The 25,438-nt window shown below is 44.3% G+C and overlaps 1 protein-coding gene across 3 annotated transcripts in view; it reads right to left on the bottom strand.

Annotated features, from left to right (window-relative positions):
- The window catches only part of FBXL17 (F-box and leucine rich repeat protein 17), a 659,342-nt gene that overhangs the window by 303,490 nt on the left and 330,414 nt on the right, over nucleotides 1-25,438 (bottom strand). Inside the window, exon 7 of one of the 3 annotated variants that reach the window (XM_075602073.1) lies at nucleotides 16,687-17,232. The exons of the other annotated variants lie outside the window; for them this stretch is intronic. Within the exon in view, the coding sequence (XP_075458188.1) occupies nucleotides 17,046-17,232 (187 nt within the window). The 3' untranslated portion in view covers nucleotides 16,687-17,045. Of the gene's footprint in view, nucleotides 1-16,686; nucleotides 17,233-25,438 lie in introns of those variants that run through there. 3 annotated transcript variants of the gene reach the window in all.

The following is a 25,438-nucleotide window of genomic DNA, read 5'->3' as shown; positions in this document are numbered from 1 at the left end:
GTGTGTGTGTGTGTGTGTGTGTGTGTGTGTGTGTGTGTGTCAGACTGTGTGTGTGTGTGTGTGTGTGTGTGTGTCTCAGACTGTGTGTGTGTCTCAGACTGTGTGTGTGTGTGTGTGTGTGTGTGTGTGTGTGTGTGTGTGTGTGTGTGTGTGTGTGTGTGTCAGACTGTGTGTGTGTGTCCGTGTGTGTGTGTGTCAGACTGTGTGTGTGTGTGTGTCAGACTATGTGTGTGTGTGTGTGTGTGTGTGTGTGTCAGACTGTGTGTGTGTGTGTGTGTGTGTGTGTGTGTGTCAGACTGTGTGTGTGTGTGTGTGTGTGTGTGTGTGTGTGTGTGTGTGTGTGTGTGTGTGTCAGACTGTGTGTGTGTGTGTGTGTGTGTGTGTGTGTGTGTCAGACTGTGTGTGTGTGTGTATATGTAAGACTGTGTGTGTGTCCATGTGTGTGTATGTGTGTCAGACTGTGTGTGTGTGTGTGTGTGTGTGTGTGTCAGACTGTGTGTGTGTGTGTGTCCATGTGTATGTGTGTCAGACTGTGTGTGTGTGTCAGACTGTGTGTGTGTGTGTGTCAGACTATGTGTATGTGTGTGTGTGTGTGTGTGTCAGACTGTGTGTTTGTGTGTGTGTGTGTGTGTGTGTGTGTGTGTGTGTGTGTGTGTGTGTGTGTGTGTGTGTGTGTGTGTGTGTGTCAGACTGTGTGTGTGTGTCAGACTGTGTGTGTGTGTGTGTGTGTGTGTGTGTGTGTGTGTGTGTGTGTGTGTGTGTGTGTGTCAGACTGTGTGTGTGACAGTATGTGTGTGTGTGTGTGTCAGACTGTGTGACATTATGTGTGACAGCCTGTGTGACAGTGTGTGACAGACTGTGTGACAGTGTGTGTGACAGACTGTGTGACAGTGTGTGTGACAGACTGTGTGTGTGTGTGTGTGTGTGTGTGTGTGTGTGTGTGTGTGTGTGTGTGTGTGTGTGTGTCACAGTGTGTGTCACAGTGTGTGTGTGGCAGACTGTGAGTGTGTGAGAGAGAGAGGGGAGGAGGGGGAGAGAAGAGAAGGGGGTGAGGAGAGAGAAGGAGGGACAGAGGTAGAGGGAGAAAGGAAAAAGAGAGAGAAGGAGAGGAGGGAGAGGAGTGAGGGGCAGAGGAGAGAGGAGGGAGAGAGGACAGAGGAGGGTCAGGAGAGAGAAGGAGGGAGATAGGAGAGGAAAGAGGTAGAGAGAGAAGGAGGGAGAGAAGGGGAGAGGAGAAAGGGGATAGAAGAGAGAGGGGAGAGGAGAGAGAAGTAGGAGGGAGAGATGTAGAGGATAGAGGTAGAGGGAGAAAGGAAGAGGAAAGAGAAGGAGGGGAGGAAGAGGCTAGAGGGGCAGAGGCGAGAGGAGGGAGAGAAGGGAAGGGGAGGGGAGAGAGGACAGAGGAGGGACAGGAGAGAGAAGGAGGGAGAGAGGGGAGGAGAGAAGTAGAGAGAGAAGGAGGGAAAAAGGGGGAGAGAGGATAGAAGGGGAGAGGAGAGAGGGGAGAGGAGAGAGGGGATAGAAGAGAGAGAAGGAGGGGGAGATGTAGAGGAGAGAGGTAGAGGGAGAAAGGAAGAGGAGAGGGAATAAGGGAGAGGAGAGAGAATGCGGGAGAGGGGGAGAGGAGAGGGGGAGAGAGGGAGAGAGGTAGAGGAGAGAGGGAGGAGAGGTAGAAAGGAAGAGGAGAGAGAAGGAGGGAGAGGAGAGAGAAGGAGGGAGAGGAGAGAAGGGGGAGAGGAGAGAGAGAGGGGGGAGGAGAGAGAGAGGGTGTGAGGAGGGGAGAGGAGAGAGGACAGAGAAGGAGGGAGAAAGGGAGAGAGGGGGAGAGGAGAAAGAAGGAGGGAGGAGAGAGGAAAGAGAAGGAGGGAGAAAGGTAGAGGAGAGAGAAGGGGGGAGAGGATAGAGGGGGAGAGAGATTGATTGATAAGTGGGGGATGATGTGAGATGCAGGGGGGGATGATGTGAGTGTGTGTGTGTGTGTGTGTGTGTGTGTGTGTGTGTGTGTGTGTGTCACAGTGTGTGTCACAGTGTGTGTCACAGTGTGTGTCACAGTGTGTGTGTGGCAGACTGTGAGTGTGTGAGAGAGAGAGGGGAGGAGGGGGAGAGAAGAGAAGGGGGTGAGGAGAGAGAAGGAGGGACAGAGGTAGAGGGAGAAAGGAAAAAGAGAGAGAAGGAGAGGAGGGAGAGGAGTGAGGGGCAGAGGAGAGAGGAGGGAGAGAGGAGAGAGGACAGAGGAGGGTCAGGAGAGAGAAGGAGGGAGATAGGAGAGGAAAGAGGTAGAGAGAGAAGGAGGGAGAGAAGGGAAGAGGAGAAAGGGGATAGAAGAGAGAGGGGAGAGGAGAGAGAAGTAGGAGGGATAGATGTAGAGGATAGAGGTAGAGGGAGAAAGGAAGAGGAAAGAGAAGGAGGGGAGGAAGAGGATAGAGGGGCAGAGGCGAGAGGAGGGAGAGAAGGGAAGGGGAGGGGAGGGAGGACAGAGGAGGGACAGGAGAGAGAAGGAGGGAGAGAGGGGAGGAGAGGAGAGAAGTAGAGAGAGAAGGAGGGAAAAAGGGGGAGAGAGGATAGAAGGGGAGAGGAGAGAGGGGAGAGGAGAGAGGGGATAGAAGAGAGAGAAGGAGGGGGAGATGTAGAGGAGAGAGGTAGAGGGAGAAAGGAAGAGGAGAGGGAACAAGGGAGAGGAGAGAGAATGCGGGAGAGGGGGAGAGGAGAGGGGGAGAGAGGGAGAGAGGTAGAGGAGAGAGCGAGGATTGGTAGAAAGGAAGAGGAGAGAGAAGGAGGGAGAGGAGAGTGTCAGACTGTGTGTGAGTGTGTATATGTCAGACTGTGTGTGTGTGTCCATGTGTGTGTATGTGTGTCAGACTGTGTGTGTGTGTGTGTGTGTGTGTGTGTGTGTGTGTGTGTGTGTGTGTGTGTGTGTGTGTGTGTGTGTGTGTCAGACTGTGTGTGTGTGTGTGTGTGTGTGTCAGACTGTGTGTGTGTGTGTGTGTGTGTGTGTGTGTCAGACTGTGTGTGTGTGTGTGTGTGTGTGTGTGTGTGTGTGTGTGTGTGTGTGTGTCAGACTGTGTGTGTGTGTGTGTGTGTGTGTGTGTGTGTGTGTGTGTGTGTGTGTGTCAGACTGTGTGTGTGTGTCCGTGTGTGTGTGTGTCAGACTGTGTGTGTGTGTGTGTGTGTGTGTGTGTGTGTCAGACTATGTGTGTGTGTGTGTGTGTCAGACTGTGTGTGTGTGTGTGTGTGTGTGTGTGTGTGTGTGTGTGTGTGTGTGTGTGTGTGTGTGTGTGTGTGTGTGTGTGTGTGTGTGTGTGTCAGACTGTGTGTGTGTGTGTGTGTGTGTGTGTGTGTGTGTGTGTGTGTGTGTGTGTGTCAGACTGTGTGTGTGTGTGTGTGTGTGTGTGTGTGTGTGTGTGTGTGTGTCAGACTGTGTGTGTGTGTGTGTATATGTCAGACTGTGTGTGTGTCCATGTGTGTGTATGTGTGTCAGACTGTGTGTGTGTGTGTGTGTGTGTGTGTGTGTGTGTGTGTGTGTGTGTGTGTGTGTGTGTGTGTGTGTGTGTGTGTCAGACTGTGTGTGTGTGTGTGTGTGTGTGTGTCTCAGACTGTGTGTGTGTCTCAGACTGTGTGTGTGTGTGTGTGTGTGTGTGTGTGTGTGTGTGTGTGTGTGTGTGTGTGTGTGTCAGACTGTGTGTGTGTGTCCGTGTGTGTGTGTGTCAGACTGTGTGTGTGTGTGTGTCAGACTATGTGTGTGTGTGTGTGTGTGTGTGTGTGTGTGTCAGACTGTGTGTGTGTGTGTGTGTGTGTGTGTGTGTGTCAGACTGTGTGTGTGTGTGTGTGTGTGTGTGTGTGTGTGTGTGTGTGTGTGTGTGTGTGTGTCAGACTGTGTGTGTGTGTGTGTGTGTGTGTGTGTGTGTCAGACTGTGTGTGTGTGTGTATATGTAAGACTGTGTGTGTGTCCATGTGTGTGTATGTGTGTCAGACTGTGTGTGTGTGTGTGTGTGTGTGTGTGTCAGACTGTGTGTGTGTGTGTGTCCATGTGTATGTGTGTCAGACTGTGTGTGTGTGTCAGACTGTGTGTGTGTGTGTGTCAGACTATGTGTATGTGTGTGTGTGTGTGTGTGTCAGACTGTGTGTTTGTGTGTGTGTGTGTGTGTGTGTGTGTGTGTGTGTGTGTGTGTGTGTGTGTGTGTGTGTGTGTGTGTGTGTGTGTCAGACTGTGTGTGTGTGTCAGACTGTGTGTGTGTGTGTGTGTGTGTGTGTGTGTGTGTGTGTGTGTGTGTGTGTGTGTGTGTGTGTGTCAGACTGTGTGTGTGACAGTATGTGTGTGTGTGTGTGTCAGACTGTGTGACATTATGTGTGACAGCCTGTGTGACAGTGTGTGACAGACTGTGTGACAGTGTGTGTGACAGACTGTGTGACAGTGTGTGTGACAGACTGTGTGTGTGTGTGTGTGTGTGTGTGTGTGTGTGTGTGTGTGTGTGTGTGTGTGTGTCACAGTGTGTGTCACAGTGTGTGTGTGGCAGACTGTGAGTGTGTGAGAGAGAGAGGGGAGGAGGGGGAGAGAAGAGAAGGGGGTGAGGAGAGAGAAGGAGGGACAGAGGTAGAGGGAGAAAGGAAAAAGAGAGAGAAGGAGAGGAGGGAGAGGAGTGAGGGGCAGAGGAGAGAGGAGGGAGAGAGGACAGAGGAGGGTCAGGAGAGAGAAGGAGGGAGATAGGAGAGGAAAGAGGTAGAGAGAGAAGGAGGGAGAGAAGGGGAGAGGAGAAAGGGGATAGAAGAGAGAGGGGAGAGGAGAGAGAAGTAGGAGGGAGAGATGTAGAGGATAGAGGTAGAGGGAGAAAGGAAGAGGAAAGAGAAGGAGGGGAGGAAGAGGCTAGAGGGGCAGAGGCGAGAGGAGGGAGAGAAGGGAAGGGGAGGGGAGAGAGGACAGAGGAGGGACAGGAGAGAGAAGGAGGGAGAGAGGGGAGGAGAGAAGTAGAGAGAGAAGGAGGGAAAAAGGGGGAGAGAGGATAGAAGGGGAGAGGAGAGAGGGGAGAGGAGAGAGGGGATAGAAGAGAGAGAAGGAGGGGGAGATGTAGAGGAGAGAGGTAGAGGGAGAAAGGAAGAGGAGAGGGAATAAGGGAGAGGAGAGAGAATGCGGGAGAGGGGGAGAGGAGAGGGGGAGAGAGGGAGAGAGGTAGAGGAGAGAGGGAGGAGAGGTAGAAAGGAAGAGGAGAGAGAAGGAGGGAGAGGAGAGAGAAGGAGGGAGAGGAGAGAAGGGGGAGAGGAGAGAGAGAGGGGGGAGGAGAGAGAGAGGGTGTGAGGAGGGGAGAGGAGAGAGGACAGAGAAGGAGGGAGAAAGGGAGAGAGGGGGAGAGGAGAAAGAAGGAGGGAGGAGAGAGGAAAGAGAAGGAGGGAGAAAGGTAGAGGAGAGAGAAGGGGGGAGAGGATAGAGGGGGAGAGAGATTGATTGATAAGTGGGGGATGATGTGAGATGCAGGGGGGGATGATGTGAGATGCTGGGGGTGATGTGAGATGCAGGGGGGGTGATGTGAGATGCAGGGGGGGTGATGTGAGATGCAGGGGGGGTGATGTGAGATGCAGGGGGGTGATGTGAGATGCAGGTGGGGGTGATGTTTAAAACAAAATCATTACAAAATATATACATATTCTTTATTCAAAAGTATGAGTTAATTATTATTTACTACCCCCACTGCTTTACACGTCTATTTTGTGATTTACCCCTGTCGAACATGTGTCATCCAGGTAGGGGTTCCCCGAAATTTTACAAAATACTTTAAGGGTTCCTCCAAACAAAAAAAGGTTGGGAATCACTGATCTAACCCTTCACCTCTTCACAGAAGCAAAATTGTGAACTGAAAACTCAGAAGCCCACCTCTAATTCACTGCCTACACTAAGACTTTGGGGTGTCAATAGCAAAGTTATCTTCCATAAATTGCTTTCCCACTGGGTCCACCCACCAGGAGTTCCAAGTCCCATGACACCCTCCTGGATTAAAAACACTGGGGTTTAATCAACTGCGGGTAGTACCAATTGGGGCACTATTGTACAGAAGCTCCCATTGAATTACATGGAAGTTTCCATGTGATAGACCCCTGATAGGTTCTATTGCAGTTCAATGAGTGTTCAGTTCTATCTCTCTGCAATAACAAAACACACACAAATAGCAGGTCTCTCAGAAGTGAAAACTCTTTGATGTAAAAGCGTCATTGACTTCATTTACATGAACCAGACTACAATGTCAGCCTACTGTTCAAGTCAGGAGGAAGTCATCTTTGATTACGATACAGGTTACAATATATTATGACACTGTAAAGTCCACTGAAATTCCTACTAATGCCTTCAATGAGCTGAGAGAATAGGACTTACTTCGGGAGTCTAGAATTGGAAACCTGGATAATGTGTTCGCACCAGCAAAGTTGATATTGGCTTATCATTGCCTTGATGTTGTTTGCTTGAGAGAGGATGCCAATATTTGTGTATCTATCTTCCGACTGTATTAGAAGGATCTTCTGCATGCAGCATTGATGTCTTCTCCCGTGTCTTGAGGTGCCCTCAGTTCTGTCAATAATTGCCTTATGATCCGCTTAAGAGGGAGCACACACAACAGCATCATCAGTGGATTGAAGCTCAATGACTGAAGTCGGGGTGATCTTATTCCTTGATCAGTCGGTTGGAGTTAAACAGTTTAGCCCCCATCCATGGGTTTAGATCCACTCTAAACACACCAAGTCCATAGCACAGCATCGTGGTAAGGAATATTGAGAAGAGCATTGGTGCGATGACAGCTCTGCATGTCTCGACCTCAAAGGTGTCTGAGGTGGATACATTACCGAGAATCACCAGTCGCATACCCGTCATTGAGCAAGCATATTGTAGTGACACATTTTAATGTGCATCCATATTTTAAAAGAATTGTCCACAGTGCTTCTCACTTCCGTGAGATGTAGTTTTTCACATTTCCTATTGTGTTACCATATTTATTTTGAGGTGGTATTTAATAGGTGTAGCAGCTAGAATTGAGGTTTAAAAGTCAATAATTGCAGAAGCATTTTTATTTAAATTTGACCCTGCTGTTTCTATCCATAATCAAAGCTTCCCTACTGGTACGTCTTAGATGTGTAAGGACCAGGCTGGTATTTTTTGTAAAGTTTAATAAACCTATAACCTTACAACAACAAAAAAGTCCGGAATACACAAATTATACTCTAATTATAGTGAGGTTTCTCTCCAGTGTACTGAATTTATGGAAAGTTACACAATATACTAAAGAAGCAATTTTAGGTAACCAAGTTATATGTTGCAATAAGTATATGCTAAAGGAAAATCTGTAATCCTAAACTATATGGTAAAATATAAAGAATGATTAAATGTACCTGTTTTTTTATTTTTTATTTTAATTTTTACTCTAGAGAGAATTAGTGGTCTTAAAGCAGCAAAACATGTGACATCCTAAACATTTTTTTCAATAAACCAGTTTTGTAGTATTAGATAATAATGACTGTTTTTTTTTTATTATTCAACTCTTAATGCCATTTTAATGAGTTTTAAAGCATCCTTTGATTTCTATAGCAGGTTTTAACCCACTTCCCAAGCAGTGCAACATTTTTGCAACACTGTCATTGCCAATGTTCCCAGCAGTTTGAACTGTGAAGTTTAACAATAGCAACTATAACACACATCACTGCGAAATGCTCAAAGAACTAGATTGGTCATCACTCGAGTCTAGGCGCAAAGTTCACCTTTCCTGTCTTGCCTTCAAATACTTTATGGGCAAGCTACCCAGCTATCTCAACAAGCTCCTCACCCCTATCACATGCAGCACTTATCATCTGAGATCTGACTCCAAAAGACTATTCATGGTCCCAAGGCTCAACAAAGTATCCGGACGCTCCACCTTCTCTTACCGTGCACCCCAAAACTGGAACAACCTACCGGAGACTCTAACATCCACCACCAGTTTAAGTTCTTTAAGTTTCAAAACTAAGGCTCACATTTTAATTTGGTCTGTAACTGTTACATAAGCCTATAATATACATCTTCTCTAACTGTGCATGCAATGTATTGAATATAATGCATACCCTGCTCATTTATGTAACTGTTTTTGTAACCATGTATTATTTGTCATATTAACTATGCCCAGGACATACTTGAAAACGAGAGGTAACTCTCAATGTATTACTTCCTGGTAAAACATTTTTATAAATAAATAAAATAAATAAGATAATGTTACCGTAGTTATAAGGATACATTGTAGCTGCTGAGTTACACTGACTGAAGCAGCCATTACATTCGGCAGACAATCAGGATTTTGACAGATTTATAACAGGAGCACCACACGATTGCCAGCTTAGGTTAAATGTAGAAATATACCTTGTCACCTGCTTTACATATAAAAATAATTAAAAGAAAAATAAGTTGGAAAGTAGTATTGCTGCTTTAAAGAGACTTTAAACCAACAATATTGCTCTGACTTTATCCGCTGCCGCATTGAATGAATTGTCTAAAGAAACCTCCTAATTAAGTTAGAAGGAAGAATTCTGACATTTTTATAAGAGTATGAAATGCAGCTAATAATGACATTCAAATAAATCTGTGTGGGTTGGAAGTCTCATTTGCCAAACACATTATTGGATTTCTTCACATCATGTCATAATAATTGTCACAGCATAATAACCAAAAACTGTCACTTAAGGCTTACAAAATTATACAACTCAGAAAGATGCTAATGTTTTGACCTCTGCAGTTGACACAGTTGTAAAATCATATCTCATAAACCCAACTACATTGGAAACAATACAAGAAGGCTGGAGGCAATCCAGATGCTTCCCATGGGTTACAACCAAGCTGGATGTAGCATACCATTTTATTTTAAACACCATTGCCTACGCTTGTGATTAAAGTCCATACCTGTTGCCATAAAATAAATTATTCTATGTAAATGCAGTTGTTATGCAAAACAATGAAGCTTAGCTTGACAGCCATGCTCCCGCCGTAAGAGATGGAAACATAGCTAGAAAGAAATAGAGTTGGGGACCATGATAAATTAATAAGGTTCATGTAGTACTGCACCATGCATAATCTCTTGTACAGATTGCCATTACCTGTCAGATAATGGCCTTAGGGTGTAGTGGAGTACCAGAGGCAGAGCGGAAGATCCTTTTACTACTTCAAGCCATTGTCTGACAGCTAGTGACCCAATACAAATTACACTCATGCTACCAGGAAGTAAAAAACAAAACAAAAAAAAAGCAACAATTGTAGGCAATCTTTTGCCAATTTTTATTGTTTACTTAATTTAGATTAATAGATAAATCATATAATAATAGCTATAGGAAATAAATATCCAAAGCGGTATTAAACATATACTGTTGATTTTCGAGAGAGGTGAAAAACGATACATCTAACAAATGAAACAATATGAAACAAAAGAATGTTTGTGAAAGCCCAATAATAATTATTACTACTTACAATGTGTCTACAACGCTTTTGGATTCATTTGACTACTCGGATTCTGCATAAAGCTGTACTGTACTCGCTTATTATGCTAACCTAAAATCACCAACACTAGCCACAGCAATACGTTACTTTGCTCTAGACAAAAATAAGATTTTCCGGTTGCAATGTTTTTCCTTGTTTAACCTTTACAGTGCCACGGTCCTGCAGCACCTGAGGGCCACCCAGGCACTTCTGCACCATGTGATCGCTCCTGGAGTGCCAGGAGCCGGAAACTGGCGCCCGGATGCCGAAAAAGGAAGTGTAGCCCCCTCTGTTGGAGTGGTCAGCTTGATCTGCCGCTAAAAAAATAGTAAGTGCACATGGTAAGCTGTAAGGGCACTTTAACCCTTTGAGTGTCAGAGGGGCAAAGCGTGGCCACGTGAACGCGACAGCTCTTAACCCAGAAATGGAAGAGTCCTCCTCTTCTATTTCCCTTCACTGCAGATGCTGTCCTGTGCTGCATAGGAACACAGCATATTAAGTAATTTAATGAAGGGGAAGGGAAGGGGGAAGGGAAGGGGGAGAGATTAAGGCACACTTACAAAACAAAAGTTAAAAACGAGCATATGTGACTAAATATCACCGACATGAAGATATAGAACCATCAACAGACTGCATCCACAGCTCTCCTGGTGCAGCTCTCTCGTCAGATGGTAGAAAGCGTCCCGATGTCACTGGACAGATACTGCTAGCAGCCTGAGTTGTATACACAGCACGCTCCGCCCACGAGCGAGTCGCTACTTGATGACGTATTTTCAGGGAGTACGGATTCCTTACGCATTTCGTCGTGTACTGCGACTTCTTCAGAGGATGTGAGTCACGTCAGACGCTAGCGTCTGAAGTACTCTCCCGTTGTTAGGCTGGAACAATCACCCCAATCAGGCTCCCTTGCCTTGGCCAGGCTTTGGAGCTTCTTATTCTGGTTATAGCCACATTTCTTTTGGATTATCGTTATCTGAGACCCCTTTTCCATGGAAGAATTTGCAGACTTTGCGGGAATCTTTTCTAAATTATCAGACACTGAAAATTATAGCGATGCTAAAATAGCCAACATGCGGGGCACAGAGTCTTTTAAATCTGTTTTGAGGCCTGACAAGCCAGTGGATATATACAACAACCTCATAAAGTTAAAAAAAACGTGAAGTAGATTTTTATCTCCATGGGGTGACACTCTCCCACTACCATAAAGAAAAATTATTGCCACGTGGTTTCAGAATTAAAATACAGCCAACCATTAGACGTAACGATCCTGAATTTTGCAAAAAAATGAATTGCAATTCTAAATAAGTGTTAATTTTACCTCACAATTCTTGTGATTGAACAATATAGTAAAGAAATGATAAAAATCAAAAAAGACATTGAGGTTATTAACAACAAATATGGCAAAATTCTGGCTACAGATTCTGGCACTAACTGGACAGATAAAATACAGAGAACTATCGACATTTACAGAAATAACTTGATCAAATACAAAAAAGAGAAACTGCGCCATGTCACTGCAGACTATAAAGAGCGCAAGGTTTACCGCTGGTTACGTGGCCTAGGAGACACTACTACAGGTCGTGGGGGACAGAGACGGAATGCCTCATGTGCAAGAAGACCTGAAGCAGTGGGCAAGCCGGGTTACGTTACAAGCGACACTGACCTCTCTGATACAGCTGATAGTTTCGGTGCGGATCATCATAGCTTCAGCTGGGAGGTTGATATGTACAAGCTAAACTGCCATTTGAGGCTCAAAAATGTCTTCATTAGGCCAGACAAGCAAAATCGCTTTACAGGCACCAAGGTAATCAGAGCTAAAAGCACCTTCGATCCGCAGACGGGCAATCATAACATTGCAGATTTCATGAATCTCTTGGAAAATGAGACCAGAAGAAGAGTCAAAAACTATAAAACAAGCTTCAACAATCTCACCAAAGAAGAAAGGCATGCAGTTGGAACGTTGAAAAACACCAAAGAGATTATCATCAGAGCCGCGGATAAGGGAGGCGGAATTGTGTTGCTGAAATATGACTACTATAACCAGGAAATTGACGAACAGCTGGCAAACACCACCAATTACATGCGATTATCAGGAGACCCAACTGTTGCATACAAAAAGGAAATTGATTCAATTATCCAGATGGGGATTAGAATGGCTGAATCACCGAAGACACTGGCAAGTTCCTCATGCAAACATATCCAAGAATGCCTATTCTTTACATGCTCCCCAAGATACATAAATCCATAACAAAACAGCCAGGAAGGCCTATAATTTCAGCTAGAGGCCATCTGATATCACAGTTTGTGGACTTCTACCTCCAGCCGATGGTTACCAGTATGGAGATTAACGTGAAATACACCACAGACTTCATCTTGCAGATAAATAATCTCAAATTGGAGTCAACAGATTGCATTTTGGTCACATTGGACATTACCAGTCTATATACCAATATCCCTCACACGAAGGGTCTAGATGCCATTCGAGCCAAATTTGACGCCTTTACGTCACATACGGGTACGCCTCCAGAATACTTGCTACTACTTATGGAAGTTATTCTGAATAAGAATTATTTCAGATTTGAGAGGAACCACTACCTACAGCTCATGGGAACCGCCATGGGCTCCAACATGGCGCCCTCCTACGCCAACCTGTTTATGGATGTTTACGAGCAGACTCATGCTCTCCATGATGCCCCCAATGCACACTTCATCCAAAAATAAAAATATTTGCGCTATATATATATAAAGCATACATTACCAGCAAAGGTAAGGAGACAACAGCACTCAGAAGGTATAAGCAGCTATAAACTGTATTAAAGAAATTTACACATATATCCAACGTTTCGGTCCGCTGAACGGGACCTTCCTCAGGGGAGTGCATGTATGCTTTAATGTATGGTGGATTAATGCTGGTAATGTATGCTTTATTATTTTTTATGACATAAGCACCAGGTCATTATATCACTACAGGAGTGCCAGATATTCATGATTTGTATGTATATATATATATATATTTGTATATATATATATATATATATATATATATATATATATATATAGATATATATATACATACAAATCATGAATATCTGGCACTCCTGTAGTGATATAATGACCTGGTGCTTATGTCATAAAAAATAATAAAGCATACATTACCAGCATTTAGAGATATATATCAGATACTGTATTTTACTGACTTACTGAATAATGGCACTTGATATTATTTAAAGCAATCTTGCTATATACGTACGTCAAAACTCACGTAACAGCTGACGCTCTCAGAATTTCAACGTTGTGACTCATACTCTAACCCAGGGGTGTGCAAACTCTTCTCCCTGCGCTCACGTACCTGCTCTCACCCCCTGCTCGTGCCCCCCCCCCCATGTCAAATGACACCGGGTTGCCATGGCGACGCATCGCTGGAAAATTAAGGTAAGTAAAGTTACAGAGGCCTCGCGCGATCCCCGGCATTTATTTTAAATGTCTTCGGGGAAGCACGGAGCCTCTGTAAGCACCGCGTCCCCGTCCCCCCACCCAGAAAATCTCACGCCCCCCAGTTTGCGCACCCCTGCTCTAACCTAATGATAGCAGCATGGAGAGATTGCTCCAGTGGGAAAAGCTGAAGTTTCGGTAAAAGATCACCATAACTGATAAAACATACAGAAATGTAACAAACCAATGACTGATCAACACTAAAATGTACGTTTGAAATAAGCAATTACATTTTATTTTGCCCTTTGGCCGAGTTGCTTAAGCATCTGGAACCGAATCAAGATTGCTATTTTTGTTTAAAAAAAGGTTGCTAGCAGTGGCACATGGATAGCACAGTTTTTCCGCATGGTAGAGAACCAATCAGACTTCAAGATAATCCCTGATATTACATGACTACATGTAGCTGTGTCTCAACTGACAAAATAACATACTGTACAGTAGGAAGAGAACAAGATAGAAAGAAATACTACAATGTAAAATTGTATTTTTGTTATGAAGCAAATATTTCATTTAATTTGATAAATATACTGTAACTGTGATGCCATGTGTCCAGGAACATTACGGTACGGTCATTTTCTGCTAAGAGCTTCTTTTTGTACATTTAAAACATACTAGTCAGGCCCTTCTTGCATAAGCATAACGGATGCTTGGAAACCATTGTAATTGTACTAATAACTTAAATGACATTAGTCAGCACTGTGTAACGGCAATTGACACATGTTAACCTTACAAAACAATGCATGCGGCAATGTAAAATGCCCATACTAACAAGTTTCTTTAGAAAATCCTGGTTTACCATAGAATTTACACATATGCAGTATGAGAGTACTGTATGTGTATCTTCAGAAAAGCCAAAGTTGATTTTTTTTTTTTTTTACTTATATTTTATTGACATTTTCAAGGATGGGGAACAACAGAAAAGTTGAATTTCTATTTAAAACCAAAAAACGAATCTGTGTTTGTTTACATCTAGAAATTTAATATTCTGGTTATGCATCCTTTTTAACAAGAAAAAGGAAAACCAAAACAGATTGCAGAAAAGCTTTATAATGAGAGATGCACAAAGCTAATTTATTTGAGCGCTAACTTTGTAAATACAAAAAAAAAAGTCCCCCCTGTGAGTTACATGAAAAAAAAGTTAAAACTCACTGTTGAATAGTTTCAGCTTGCAGAGAAGCAGTCTTTTATATTCCTATGAAGTTGCTTTCTTCTGTGTTATCAATACAAAACTAACATTGACCTTGCTCCTAGAAGGTTAAACTTCTAGCTTTTGTTTGAAACGCTAGAGTGCCTTTCCTCAGCAGAATGCTACATATACATGCCGCTAGCAATGAAAAGAATACACTACTGCTCCGACCCTTCATTAGTCAGAGGATCTTGGCAACGGCGATGCAGCTTGTATACTGTCTCTGCATGAAAAACTGTTTTCAAAGGTAACCTTGCCAAGGGCTATGTTCTGTCTTGGCAAAAGAAGCAAACTTTTAGTTTTTCACCAGTTGACTCTGCATGAAAAACAGGTGTTATGGTCTGAAATGGGACTTGGAGGAGGAACAAACCAAAAATCTCTAAAAATAAGTCTTGTTTGAGGGGGGGTGGGGGGGGGAACACAGATTAATAAGCCTGCGGGGCCTACATGTTTTTATTTTTTTGTGTGTAAAATGCAAATCGTGCAATTGGTTACGGGATTAAATGCTCTTTTGCAGAAATGACCATGGAGATTATAATCATTAATTAAAATCATGTAAATAATGTTCTGAAAGAACACTCCCTTCTTATCTTGCAGGGTTCAAACAGCCTAGTGGTAAAACTGTTCAGTCTCCGGAGAGCCATACTAATTAAAAGTAAAAAAAAAACAGTATAATAAGTGTCAGAAAGGCTGCAATCTCGGGCATTTAGTGAAAGAAAAAGTTTTAATTTGTAGAAATCAAACTGCAATATTACTTGGGAGAAAAAGATTGTTTCATCATTGTTTCACAAATCACCAAAATATTTCAAAATGCCTACTTTTGAACCACTCAGTTCTGCCAGAGTTCGAATTAACCTCCAGTTAATTCAAACTCTGTTGCTGTATACACAATTCACCAGTGCTGATCTGATGACAGATAATTGGTGTGATAAACCGACATGGTACTTTCAGCATTTGAAAAAAAAAAAAACATTCAGATTACGGAAATTAGCAGCTGTGAAAGGAAAAATAAATGTATTAAAAAAATGGGACTGAACATGGAGAAGAAGTACAGACAGAGGAATAAGACAGTCAAATAAAGCTCTGTCCCTCATATTGATGGCACATCTCCCTAACTCTTGAGCAGTTACTTCTATATACAGCTCCAATAAGCATGCAGAAGTCTATCCTATTATCATATACAGTATTAGAGATTTATTCAATATAGTCTAACTTCAATCATTTGCTGGTGGTTTTATTCAGTGGATGACGGTGGATGATGGGTGTTAACTTATCTTAGTCTAATAGACGGGCTGTAGGGCAGTTTCGCTTGTGTATATCACACACTAACTGGTGGTCTGTTTTAATTAATATAGGACATTCTCCTACTGGTAGTCTCATTTATAGGGCAGGCTTCCTTGTTGATGGGCAGTCTGCTCAGTATAGGGCAATCACATTCATTGGCTGCCGGCTTCACTTAGAAAAGGTTAGTCTCACTCACAAGTATCCATCCACACTTCTCTGAAGGATGACTGTCTTTAATGCAGCAGTTATCACTTCCATTTATTTTGTTTCTCTGTTTTCAGCCCTGGCAAACATCAAAGCCTACAGTATTTCTCAAATTCTTCTTCTGGTTTTCCTTCGTGGTGATATAGGAAACAACTGTACATTATAATCAACTGTTAACACACAGTGTACAAAAATGATCTGATTTTTTTTTTTTTTAAATAATAGAATAGAAACACTGAACAAGTTAACAGCACTGTCAGAACAGAGTACAGTAATACATGGAGTGAAAAATCACATCTGGGGAAAACCTTATTTTGTGCAGGGGGTAAGAGAAGGGGTCAATACTGTACTTGTTGTATACATATTTTAGAAACATGATCAATTGTTTCTTTTTTGAAAGATTTATTTGAAAAAAAAATAGCTTTTTTTAATTTGCAATTTTACCTAGAAGCTGGGCACTACATTTGTTTTCTTCATATGATTGATCGTGAAGGTATTAATAATTACTTAGCTGCGTGTTACAAAATCCCTCTCAGCTCTAGGGTTTCAGATTCTTATTCAGCTTCCTATTATTTAAATATTTCGTCTGTGTCTTCTGTTAAGCAAACAATATTCAGACAATTAAAGTAATACTTAAAAATGCCACAAAATATTTTAATTTAATACTCCAATAGTATTATGCTCCAAGTATAAAAATTAGTCTGCTATGGTAAATGAACAGGCTTAAGTGTTACACCAAAATATTTGATATTCATTATTTTTATTTTAAATATACTCTGCTGGAATATGTCTGTAAACTTCAAACTTGCTGAAGCTTACTTTTCTGGAGATGGTGATAAAAAATAAAAATAAAACAATATTGAGGCTCTCTATAAAGTGACCAATAGCCCCAAATTGGACATTGCGTGTTAAGCGTACTTTACAGAATATGGACCTATATAGAATATGGCAGAGGCCTGTTGAAACAACAATACAAAAAAACAGTATCATATTGCTTGTTAGTATTGGTTAAAAAATAGTGAGAAGAAACTTTTAATAAACTTTTAATTGAGAATGATGCTTTACAGATATTTTGGCTGCTTTCAGTGTAGATCCTAAGAATATAGAGGACATCAGGTTCATTTTCAAGAGTGGTAATATTCCAAAATCCAAAATGCTTAGAGTAGTGGCACCTATACATCTCTAGCTGAGATGTCACAAACAGCTGTCAATATGTCTTCTTTGTGTCCTGCATCCAATAGCAGTTGCCCCATAAGGCACCAATTCATATTCAGGCTGAGGGCATTCAAGACATTCTGCAACTATACATTTAGCCATCCGCAGTGCAATGGACCAGAATGTGGCACTACTTTTTTCTTTTACTTGAATACAGACCATCTGGATAACACCAATCTATTGGATGAACCATTTTCAGTCTGGGTCCTCAAAGACAGCAAGAAGCTTGTTAGTATCAATGGGAAATAATTTAATTTCACATCTTAATACGCCTTTCAGTGGAGACATAGCAGGCATACTGTGAAGCAAAACTGCTGCGTAGCTGAAGAATGCCAGGAAAAATGATGTGAGAAGTACCTGGTTCCAAGCAACAGAAGCATGTCTGAAACACAAATAGAATGGTAACTAGCAGGGCCCTATTCATAACGCTTCCTGTTAGAAATACGTAAGGCTACTATTTATAGCATCTTGCTGATGATTTACTGAGTTGTTAATGTATATTTACTGTAAATGTTCGTTGGAAAAAATATATATTTAATATCATATTTTCTGAGTGAGCCGCATTTGGAACTTTGATGATCCCAAAGCTGTTAATTGTTTCCATGATGTCACTGCAGGAATATTAACACTGACAATAGTCGTGTTTGTAGTAATTCATTTAAAGCTACAATAACCAATTTAACAATAGTGCTCCACAACTTGGTAGACAATCTATGAAACTTCACTCACAATCTCAATGATAGGGTCTGTACTTTAACAGTATTTAATTGCGGGGCGTGGACACAAAAAAATGAGCATTCATCTTTCATCAAGTTTGCTTGTTTAAAAAAAGAAAAGTGCAAATCTTTTAATATGTTTGTGGAAAAATTAGCAAAGCAAACCAGGAAAACTCCCCACAGCTTTGACACATGCTACAGATGTCCCTAACTTCTGTTCAACGCCTTTCATTGAAAAGGTACATTGCAAACACAATTAAAAATGGATGTTCGTTTCAACCTAAGATCCATTGTTCCCAAATGTCTCCTTCATAGGGACTGATTAACAATATGAATGATATTTCAATCTGTTACAAGAAAAGTTTGTTAATATCACTTAAAGCATACAAAGACCCTCCCACACCTAGAAACAGGAATAGACAAATCCCAAATCAGTTGTACACAAACACACAACTCCCATGAGCCATATACACATATTCTCAGAGTCCTAGGGATGTTCTATGCACCACAGACCAATATATGGGTTGACTTATTGACACTTGCATGGTACACATAATAATCAAACTTGTTCATGTTATCCTTTTTTTCACAACTTCTATTATTCTATTTCTCTTTGTTATCCATGCCAAGCTTCTTTTCCTGGCCTTTTACTCCTACTGTATCTACAGTGCCTTTCTATATTACTCTCCTTAACCCTCTGCCTTTTCTTGTAATATCTCTGACCCCAATGACCAATTTAAATAGCTAGTGGATCCAAATGTTGTCCCTCCATTGTCTTCACAAATGCCTGTGAGTTACTGCTGGTCAGCAATTATTGTTGCCAACATAATTCTGCAAAGTGCGTCACCATCTGAAGATCAGATAAGGGTGTATGGATGAATAATACAGAATGCATAAAGAAATAATGGCAGATCATGCAAGGTTAGTAATGTGCCAGTGTTGTAGCATTTATATTTCAGACAGAGGCAATGTCCAATTCGTTGACCGACTGTTTAATGGGACCTGTTTTGGAAAATGTCCTGCAGGAAATAGTTGTGCCTTACAGTAGCTTCAGGCATGTGGGAGAGAGTGCATTTGCAGAGAGTGAATGTGGTGCCAGGACAGTAGTGCGCAGTGTTTTCCAGTGTGCCGGAACAGGTGGAAAAAAGATCCATATGCACACAATTGAGTCTATCATCTTTAAGTCAGTATGTGATGGCCATCAAGAGACTTAATTATGCACATCGCTCATAATCACACTGTCCCAAGACTGAACTCTGTCTTTCAAAGCCCTTTCAGAAAAAGTGATACTTTTCTACATACTGTAAGATATATAAACTTCACCGTTTGAGACTTTGGAGTGTCTGTCTTGTTTTTCCTATACCTGTGTGCTGCTCTGCTGACACCTGAATGGTATGCACCTTGGATGATCCACGTCGACCTACAACGAGTTCACTGTCTCTGGAATATATATACAGTATATATATATTATATAGCAAATGAAAATATTACTGTATGCTCATTTGCATGTCTTAGACAGATCTGCAACCCCGCCTTTCACCATTATCACCCAGCACACAGCACTTCCACTGCAGCAAGGGATTCTGGGAAATGACATGCAAAAGAGCACACAGTGCCACCTTTTGCTTCAAAACCATTTTTAACATGGTTCCCTATAGGCTTAAGCTTGCTGCATGGTCACAGCTTTGAGCACAGCCAGGGTTAAGATACATAGCCAGTAAACCCACTGACAGACAGCCGTTTTGACCTTAATGGGTCTCATCAGTGTGGGGTTAGTTATACTGGCTATGCAGTATAACCAACCCCACACTGATGAAACCCATGAGACGCTGTTTGCTGGGGGAATTTAAAGTGGGCGACAGCTGTATATTTATAACTGCAATCAGTTACGTTAAATAAGCTTAAATTATATGATGAAAAAGAAGTGTAAAGCTTTTAGGGTGTGGCCTGCTGATAAGGTTTTCTGAACCGAATTCCATACATGTGATCACAACAAATCCTGTTAATGACAAACACTAATGTTCCATAAAATCAGGGTCCGGCAGAATACAACAGGATGAGTGATTTTTGCCAAAAAACCTCTTAGCAAACATCTTTTAAGGAAAACTATTTTAAGTAGAGGGAATAATATGGCAAATGTATTACATCCTGTTGACTGGTGTTTATTATTATTTTACTATTATTTCACAGTTCGACTTTGAATTTTTGTGAGCATTGAGAGCCACAAATTGGCCGGCATGCAGTCATGCTACACTATCATAACATGATTGTTTTTATTGTGATAAAAATCTTTCTAAAATACAATAATTTATTTCATGATAACATGACAAAAGTAGAACTACAGTCAAGGGTAAGTTAAAATGCAGACCACAATTTGATGACATTATTATATGTATTACAAATAGGAATTCATTTATATAGTTAAGTATATGTATCATTAGATCACTGTATTGTTAGGGTGTACTGCAATTTTCAAAATTCTTAAAAGAAAAACAAGGGAAAGTGTTACTTAAGTTTGAGAAAGTTTGTTTACCACCATATAATAAGCCCACCTTAAATGCCGGATATAGTATATTGAGCTGCAATTTCAAACACATGGAGCACCTTTTCCCCCAACCCTAAGTGAGATCATATAGCTACCGGTGTATTCTGGTGCAGGTGCATACCCGTGAGGTAGAACAGAAGGCCTAAGTGCTCTGCGATGGTATAGGGAGGCACCCGGACAGACTATCAGGGATTGTCCTGGAACTAGATTCCATATTCCTCTGTCTTCCCCTTTAGTTATGGGATTCATTTCTCCCTTCTTTAGTTGCCTGTCAGTTTCCCCTGTCCCAGCAGCAACGCTGTATGTAAAATGCAACATTATTGCAACATGTCGTTTACACAGCCTGTGTTGGTTGCCTGCAGCTCATATTCTCCTAGCTGAGAGTGGGCTATTCCTACCCCCCTGTCCTTGCTGACAGTTAGTATAGTCCCACTTCCTATCTAGTGTGACCCTTACTCCTCATTTCCTTTTGACCCTGGACTCTGAGTGAGTAACTGCCTGCTATCACCCCAGCAAGGCCTTTTTGTTTTACACTGTCTCATTATTGATACACTGCACAGCAGACAGAGAAGCCCTCTCTCCCCACACTCCATCTACAAGCACCTATCTCCCTGTGTTTTCCCTCAATAAAACCAAGAAAGAGAAAAGGACTTGTCTGTGCTTTGGAAGAGGTGAGACACGAGTTAAGCTACCTGGAGTCATTCACACACCATTCGTGACCCTGGCTTCAGGATAGTAAAACAAAGACCTGTGTTGGGGAATCACACAGCAGCTACTACTCAAAGACTTTATGCTATTCAGAATAGTCCCTGCACACAAGGCAGCAGCTTTGCAAACAGACTGTACACACAAACCTAACTGCCTTTTTCTCTGTCTGAGTCCACCCGCTGCTCAGCCCCACAGTGAGGAGCCTACGGACACCTGTAAGCACAGCTACCCCAACGCTGCACGCTGCAGGACACCGCTCGGCACCATCTGAGACAGACGCCCTACGCTGACAAGGTAAAGACCGCACGCCACACGCACTGGCAAAAGGCCTACACACACCTACAGCATGGCAGAACTCAGAGCCTCACCAGACATCACGCAGGAAAGCGATCTCTCAGACACAGAGACCGCCGCGCAACTGCAACAGGCGCAGGCAGGCGCAAGGCCTAAACGGACAGTCACACTGACACAAAAGGCCCGCGAAAAATATGAGAGCGACATTGAAGCGCACCGCGCTAAATTAGAGTTGGCCTGGGAAACAACCACACTGGGAATACGCAATGTCACTAGTATTGGCAACTATGCGCAGCAGCTCGAGCAGGCAATAACGCAATTAAGGACTGATCACTCGCGTTATCAAGAGCTATCAGAGGCATACGTTACTTACCTGACCAGGGCCAACACCAGCGAAAGCCTGCAAGAAAGAGACTTACAGAGCAACATTGACCTGGCACGACACAGCCGCGTACGTACCACTATCACGGAGGCTGAGAGTAGGAGAAAGGACCTTTTGCTGGAAACCGCATCGCAGCGCTCAAGCACATCCAGACACTCATCAAGGTCAGCAAGATCAGCGCAGTCTAACGCGTCCAGCGCAAGCACAAACGCTACCAAGGCGAGAGCCGCTGCAGAGGCCGCACGTGCCCGGGCCGAATATGGTCGGAGAGAGGCAGCCGTAAGGGCAGAAAAGGCGCGCATAGAAGAGGAGGAGCAGGTCGCCGCCGCCGCCTCCGCTGCCAATGCCGCCGCCGCTGCTACCGCCGCTGCTACCGCCGCCGCTGCCAATGCCGCCGCCGCTGCTACCGCCGCCGCTGCCAATGCCGCCGCCGCGGCTACCACCGCCGCTGCCAATGCACGTAGAAAGGCCGAATTAGACGCGGATCTAGAGGCTCTAAGCAAAGAAGAAGACGCCGCTGCCGCCATAGCCCAAGCCGAAGTCCTAGAAGCAGCTGCGAGACAGGACGGCGGGGAGCTACCCTACAGACGGATTGCCTCAGGGGATCCAGCCCAACGCACTGAAGACTATGTAAGGAGCCTCTTCAGTGTAAACACCAGCGCACCATCTCAACACGGAGGGAGCGACACCACAGACAACGAAGACTCGCTTGGACCACGAGGAGAAGACGCTGCTCCGTCAATGGCACACGCTGCCTGGGATAGCCACAGCCGCAACAGTGATCCACACGCCAGAGCGCACACGGATGCACCACAACAGGCTCGTAATCCAGGTACACCCACGCGGGAGAAAACAGCCCCTCACACTGGCCAGCAGCCATCACGCGTCCACGTCAAGGAAGAGGCGACCGCACAGACCGTCCCAGCAACTACCTCAGAACGGGGCAAACGCGCCGACGTCTCAGTTCTGACAGACATAGCCAAGTACATGATCCGGCGCGACTTGGTGCACGCAGGACTCATCAGCTTCGACGACCGCCCTGAGAACTACCGGACGTGGAAGTTCACGTTCAAAGACGCAATCGACAGCTTGGACTTCTCAGCAAGGGAAGAGCTCAACCTGTTAGTTAAGTTCTTGGGGAACGTATCCAGGGAGCAAGCGCAGAGACTTCGGACGGCAAACGCACATCAACCCCAAGTAGGTCTGGACCTAGTGTGGGAAAGGCTAGAAGAGACCTATGGCAGCCCTGAAGCAGTCGAGGATTCACTCTTCAAAAGAATCGAGAGCTTCCCCAAGATCACGAATAAAGACTACTCGAAGTTACAAGATCTTGGAGACCTGCTGCAAGAACTGGAGTTTGCAAGGAAAGACCATTCCTTAATAGGTCTCAACGCCCTAGATTCAGCTCGTGGAGTGAGACCCATCCTGGAGAAGCTACCCTTCAACCTCCAAGAAAGGTGGCTTTCACAAGGTTCCAAATACAAAAGGGAGAAGCAGGTTGTCTTCCCCCCATTCTCATTCTTCGTGAGCTTCATCTGCGAAGCGGCAAAGACAAGAAACGACCCCAGCTTCGTCTTAGGGGCGCAAACCACATCCAGCGTTAGCCACCCGAGGAACGAAAGGTCAACAGCAAGGTGCAAGGACTCCAGAACACCCATCTCGGTCCACAGGACGGATGTGCCCCCTACGACCCACGCGAGTCCCAGCCAGACGGCCGACAGGGACAAAAAACCAAGGGACCTTAACAAAGAATGCCCTATCCACAAAAAGCCGCATCCACTTAACAAGTGCTTCGGATTCAGGATGAAACCCATAGAGGAGCGAAATAACCTACTCAGGGAATGGGGAGCCTGTTTCAAATGTTGTGCTTCCACAACTCATTTATTCAAGGACTGCAAAGAAGCTATGAAATGCACAGAGTGCGATAGCGACAGGCACATAGCCGCTCTACACCCGGAAGCTATGAAGCCCAAAGCAAGCAAAGCCCCTAACCCTCCGACAAAGCAGGGCGGGGAGGAAGAAGTGGGAGACACACCCCCCCCGACGTCAGTAGCATCCAAATGCACAGAAGTATGCGGAGAAGGAGACGACGGTAGATCTTGCTCTAAAATATGTCTGGTAGCAGTGCACCCAGAGGGACAACCCCAAAGAGCCAAACGGATGTATGCAATCATCGACGACCAGAGCAACCGATCGCTGGTCAGGTCAGAATTCTTCGATATGTTCGGCATACAAGACAGTACTTCTCCGTACACTCTCAGAACGTGCGCAGGGCGAATGGAGACTACAGGGAGAAGAGTGAATGGCTACACCATATGCTCAATAGACGGCAAAGTGAGCATGCCCCTTCCCACACTCATCGAGTGCAATCACATGGCGGAAGATAGGACTGAGATCCCCACGCCAGACGTGGCGCGACACCATCCCCATCTAAAAACCATTGCCGATCACATCCCACCACTAGACGAAGATGCCCAGATCCTGCTGCTACTTGGCAGAGACATCATGAGAGCACACAAGATCCGCGAACAGCGAAATGGGGACCACAACGGCCCAAGCGCCCAAAGGCTCGATCTAGGATGGGTGGTAGTTGGAGAAGTATGCATAGACAGGATACGAGGACCCGACAACGTAGGCGCCCTACAGACGAACTTGTTGGAGAACGGTCGTATATCTCACTTCAAACCTTGTCCGAACCACTTTCAGGTCCACGAGAAGCTCGAGACCAAAAGGAACTACGGAGACGCGCCTGTGGCAAGAAAATACCCCAATGACCTAGGGAGTACGGTGTTCCAGACAACAAAGGACGACGACAAACAGGCGCCATCAATGGAAGACAAAGAATTCTTGAGGTTAATGGATAAGGAGCTCTTCAAGGACGAATTGGGCAGTTGGGTGGCCCCGCTACCTTTCCGCTCGCCAAGAAGACGCCTCCCAAACAACAGAGACCATGCTATGTCTAGGCTCGCTTCGCTCCGCCGTAACCTACAAAGGAAACCGGAGACCAAGGAACACTTTGTGGCCTTCATGCAAAAAATCTTCCACAGTGGCCATGCAGAGTCGGCGCCCCCAATGAAAGAAGGCGAAGAATGCTGGTACCTCCCGTCGTTTGGCGTCTACCACCCCCAGAAACCTGGCCAAATCCGAGTGGTATTCGACTCCAGCGCTCAGCATCAGGGAGTCTCCCTAAACGATGTTCTCCTCACCGGGCCGGATCTGACGAACAGTCTTCTGGGAGTGCTGATTCGCTTCCGCAAGGAACCTATCGCCGTAACCGCAGACATTCAACAGATGTTCCACTGCTTCCTTGTGCGAGAAGACAACCGTAACTACCTAAGATTCCTGTGGTACCAAGATGACGACGTAGAAAAAGAAATCACGGAGTACCGCATGAAAGTGCATGTCTTCGGGAACAGCCCATCACCTGCAGTGGCAGCCTACGGCCTCAGAAGAACGGCCCAAGACGGAGAAGCAGAGTTCGGGAAAGACGCCAGGAGCTTCGTCGAAAGAGACTTCTATGTGGACGACGGATTAAAATCAGTTCCCACCGAAGAAGAAGCCGTAGATCTACTCAAGAGGACACAAAAGATGTTAGCGAAGGCCAACCTAAGGTTGCACAAAATAGCTTCCAACAGTGCCACAGTGATGAAGGCGTTTCACGCAGATGATCAAGCACCAGATCTCAAGAATTTGGATCTGGGGACCGACACGCCTCCCATACAGCGGAGCCTGGGGATAAGCTGGAATCTTAAAACAGACACCTTTACGTTCCAGGTAGCCATCGAAGAAAAACCCTTCACACGTCGCGGAGTCCTGTCCACCGTTAACAGTCTCTACGACCCGCTAGGATTCGTGGCTCCTGTCACTATACAAGGGAAATCCCTCCTCAGAGAAATGTCCTTCGAAAAACAGGAATGGGACACCCCACTACCTCCAGAAAAAC

Source organism: Ascaphus truei, chromosome 1 (genome assembly GCF_040206685.1).
Source record: "Ascaphus truei isolate aAscTru1 chromosome 1, aAscTru1.hap1, whole genome shotgun sequence".
Taxonomy (NCBI): Eukaryota; Metazoa; Chordata; class Amphibia; order Anura; family Ascaphidae; genus Ascaphus; species Ascaphus truei.
This window is presented reverse-complemented; position numbering and strand designations above follow the sequence as displayed.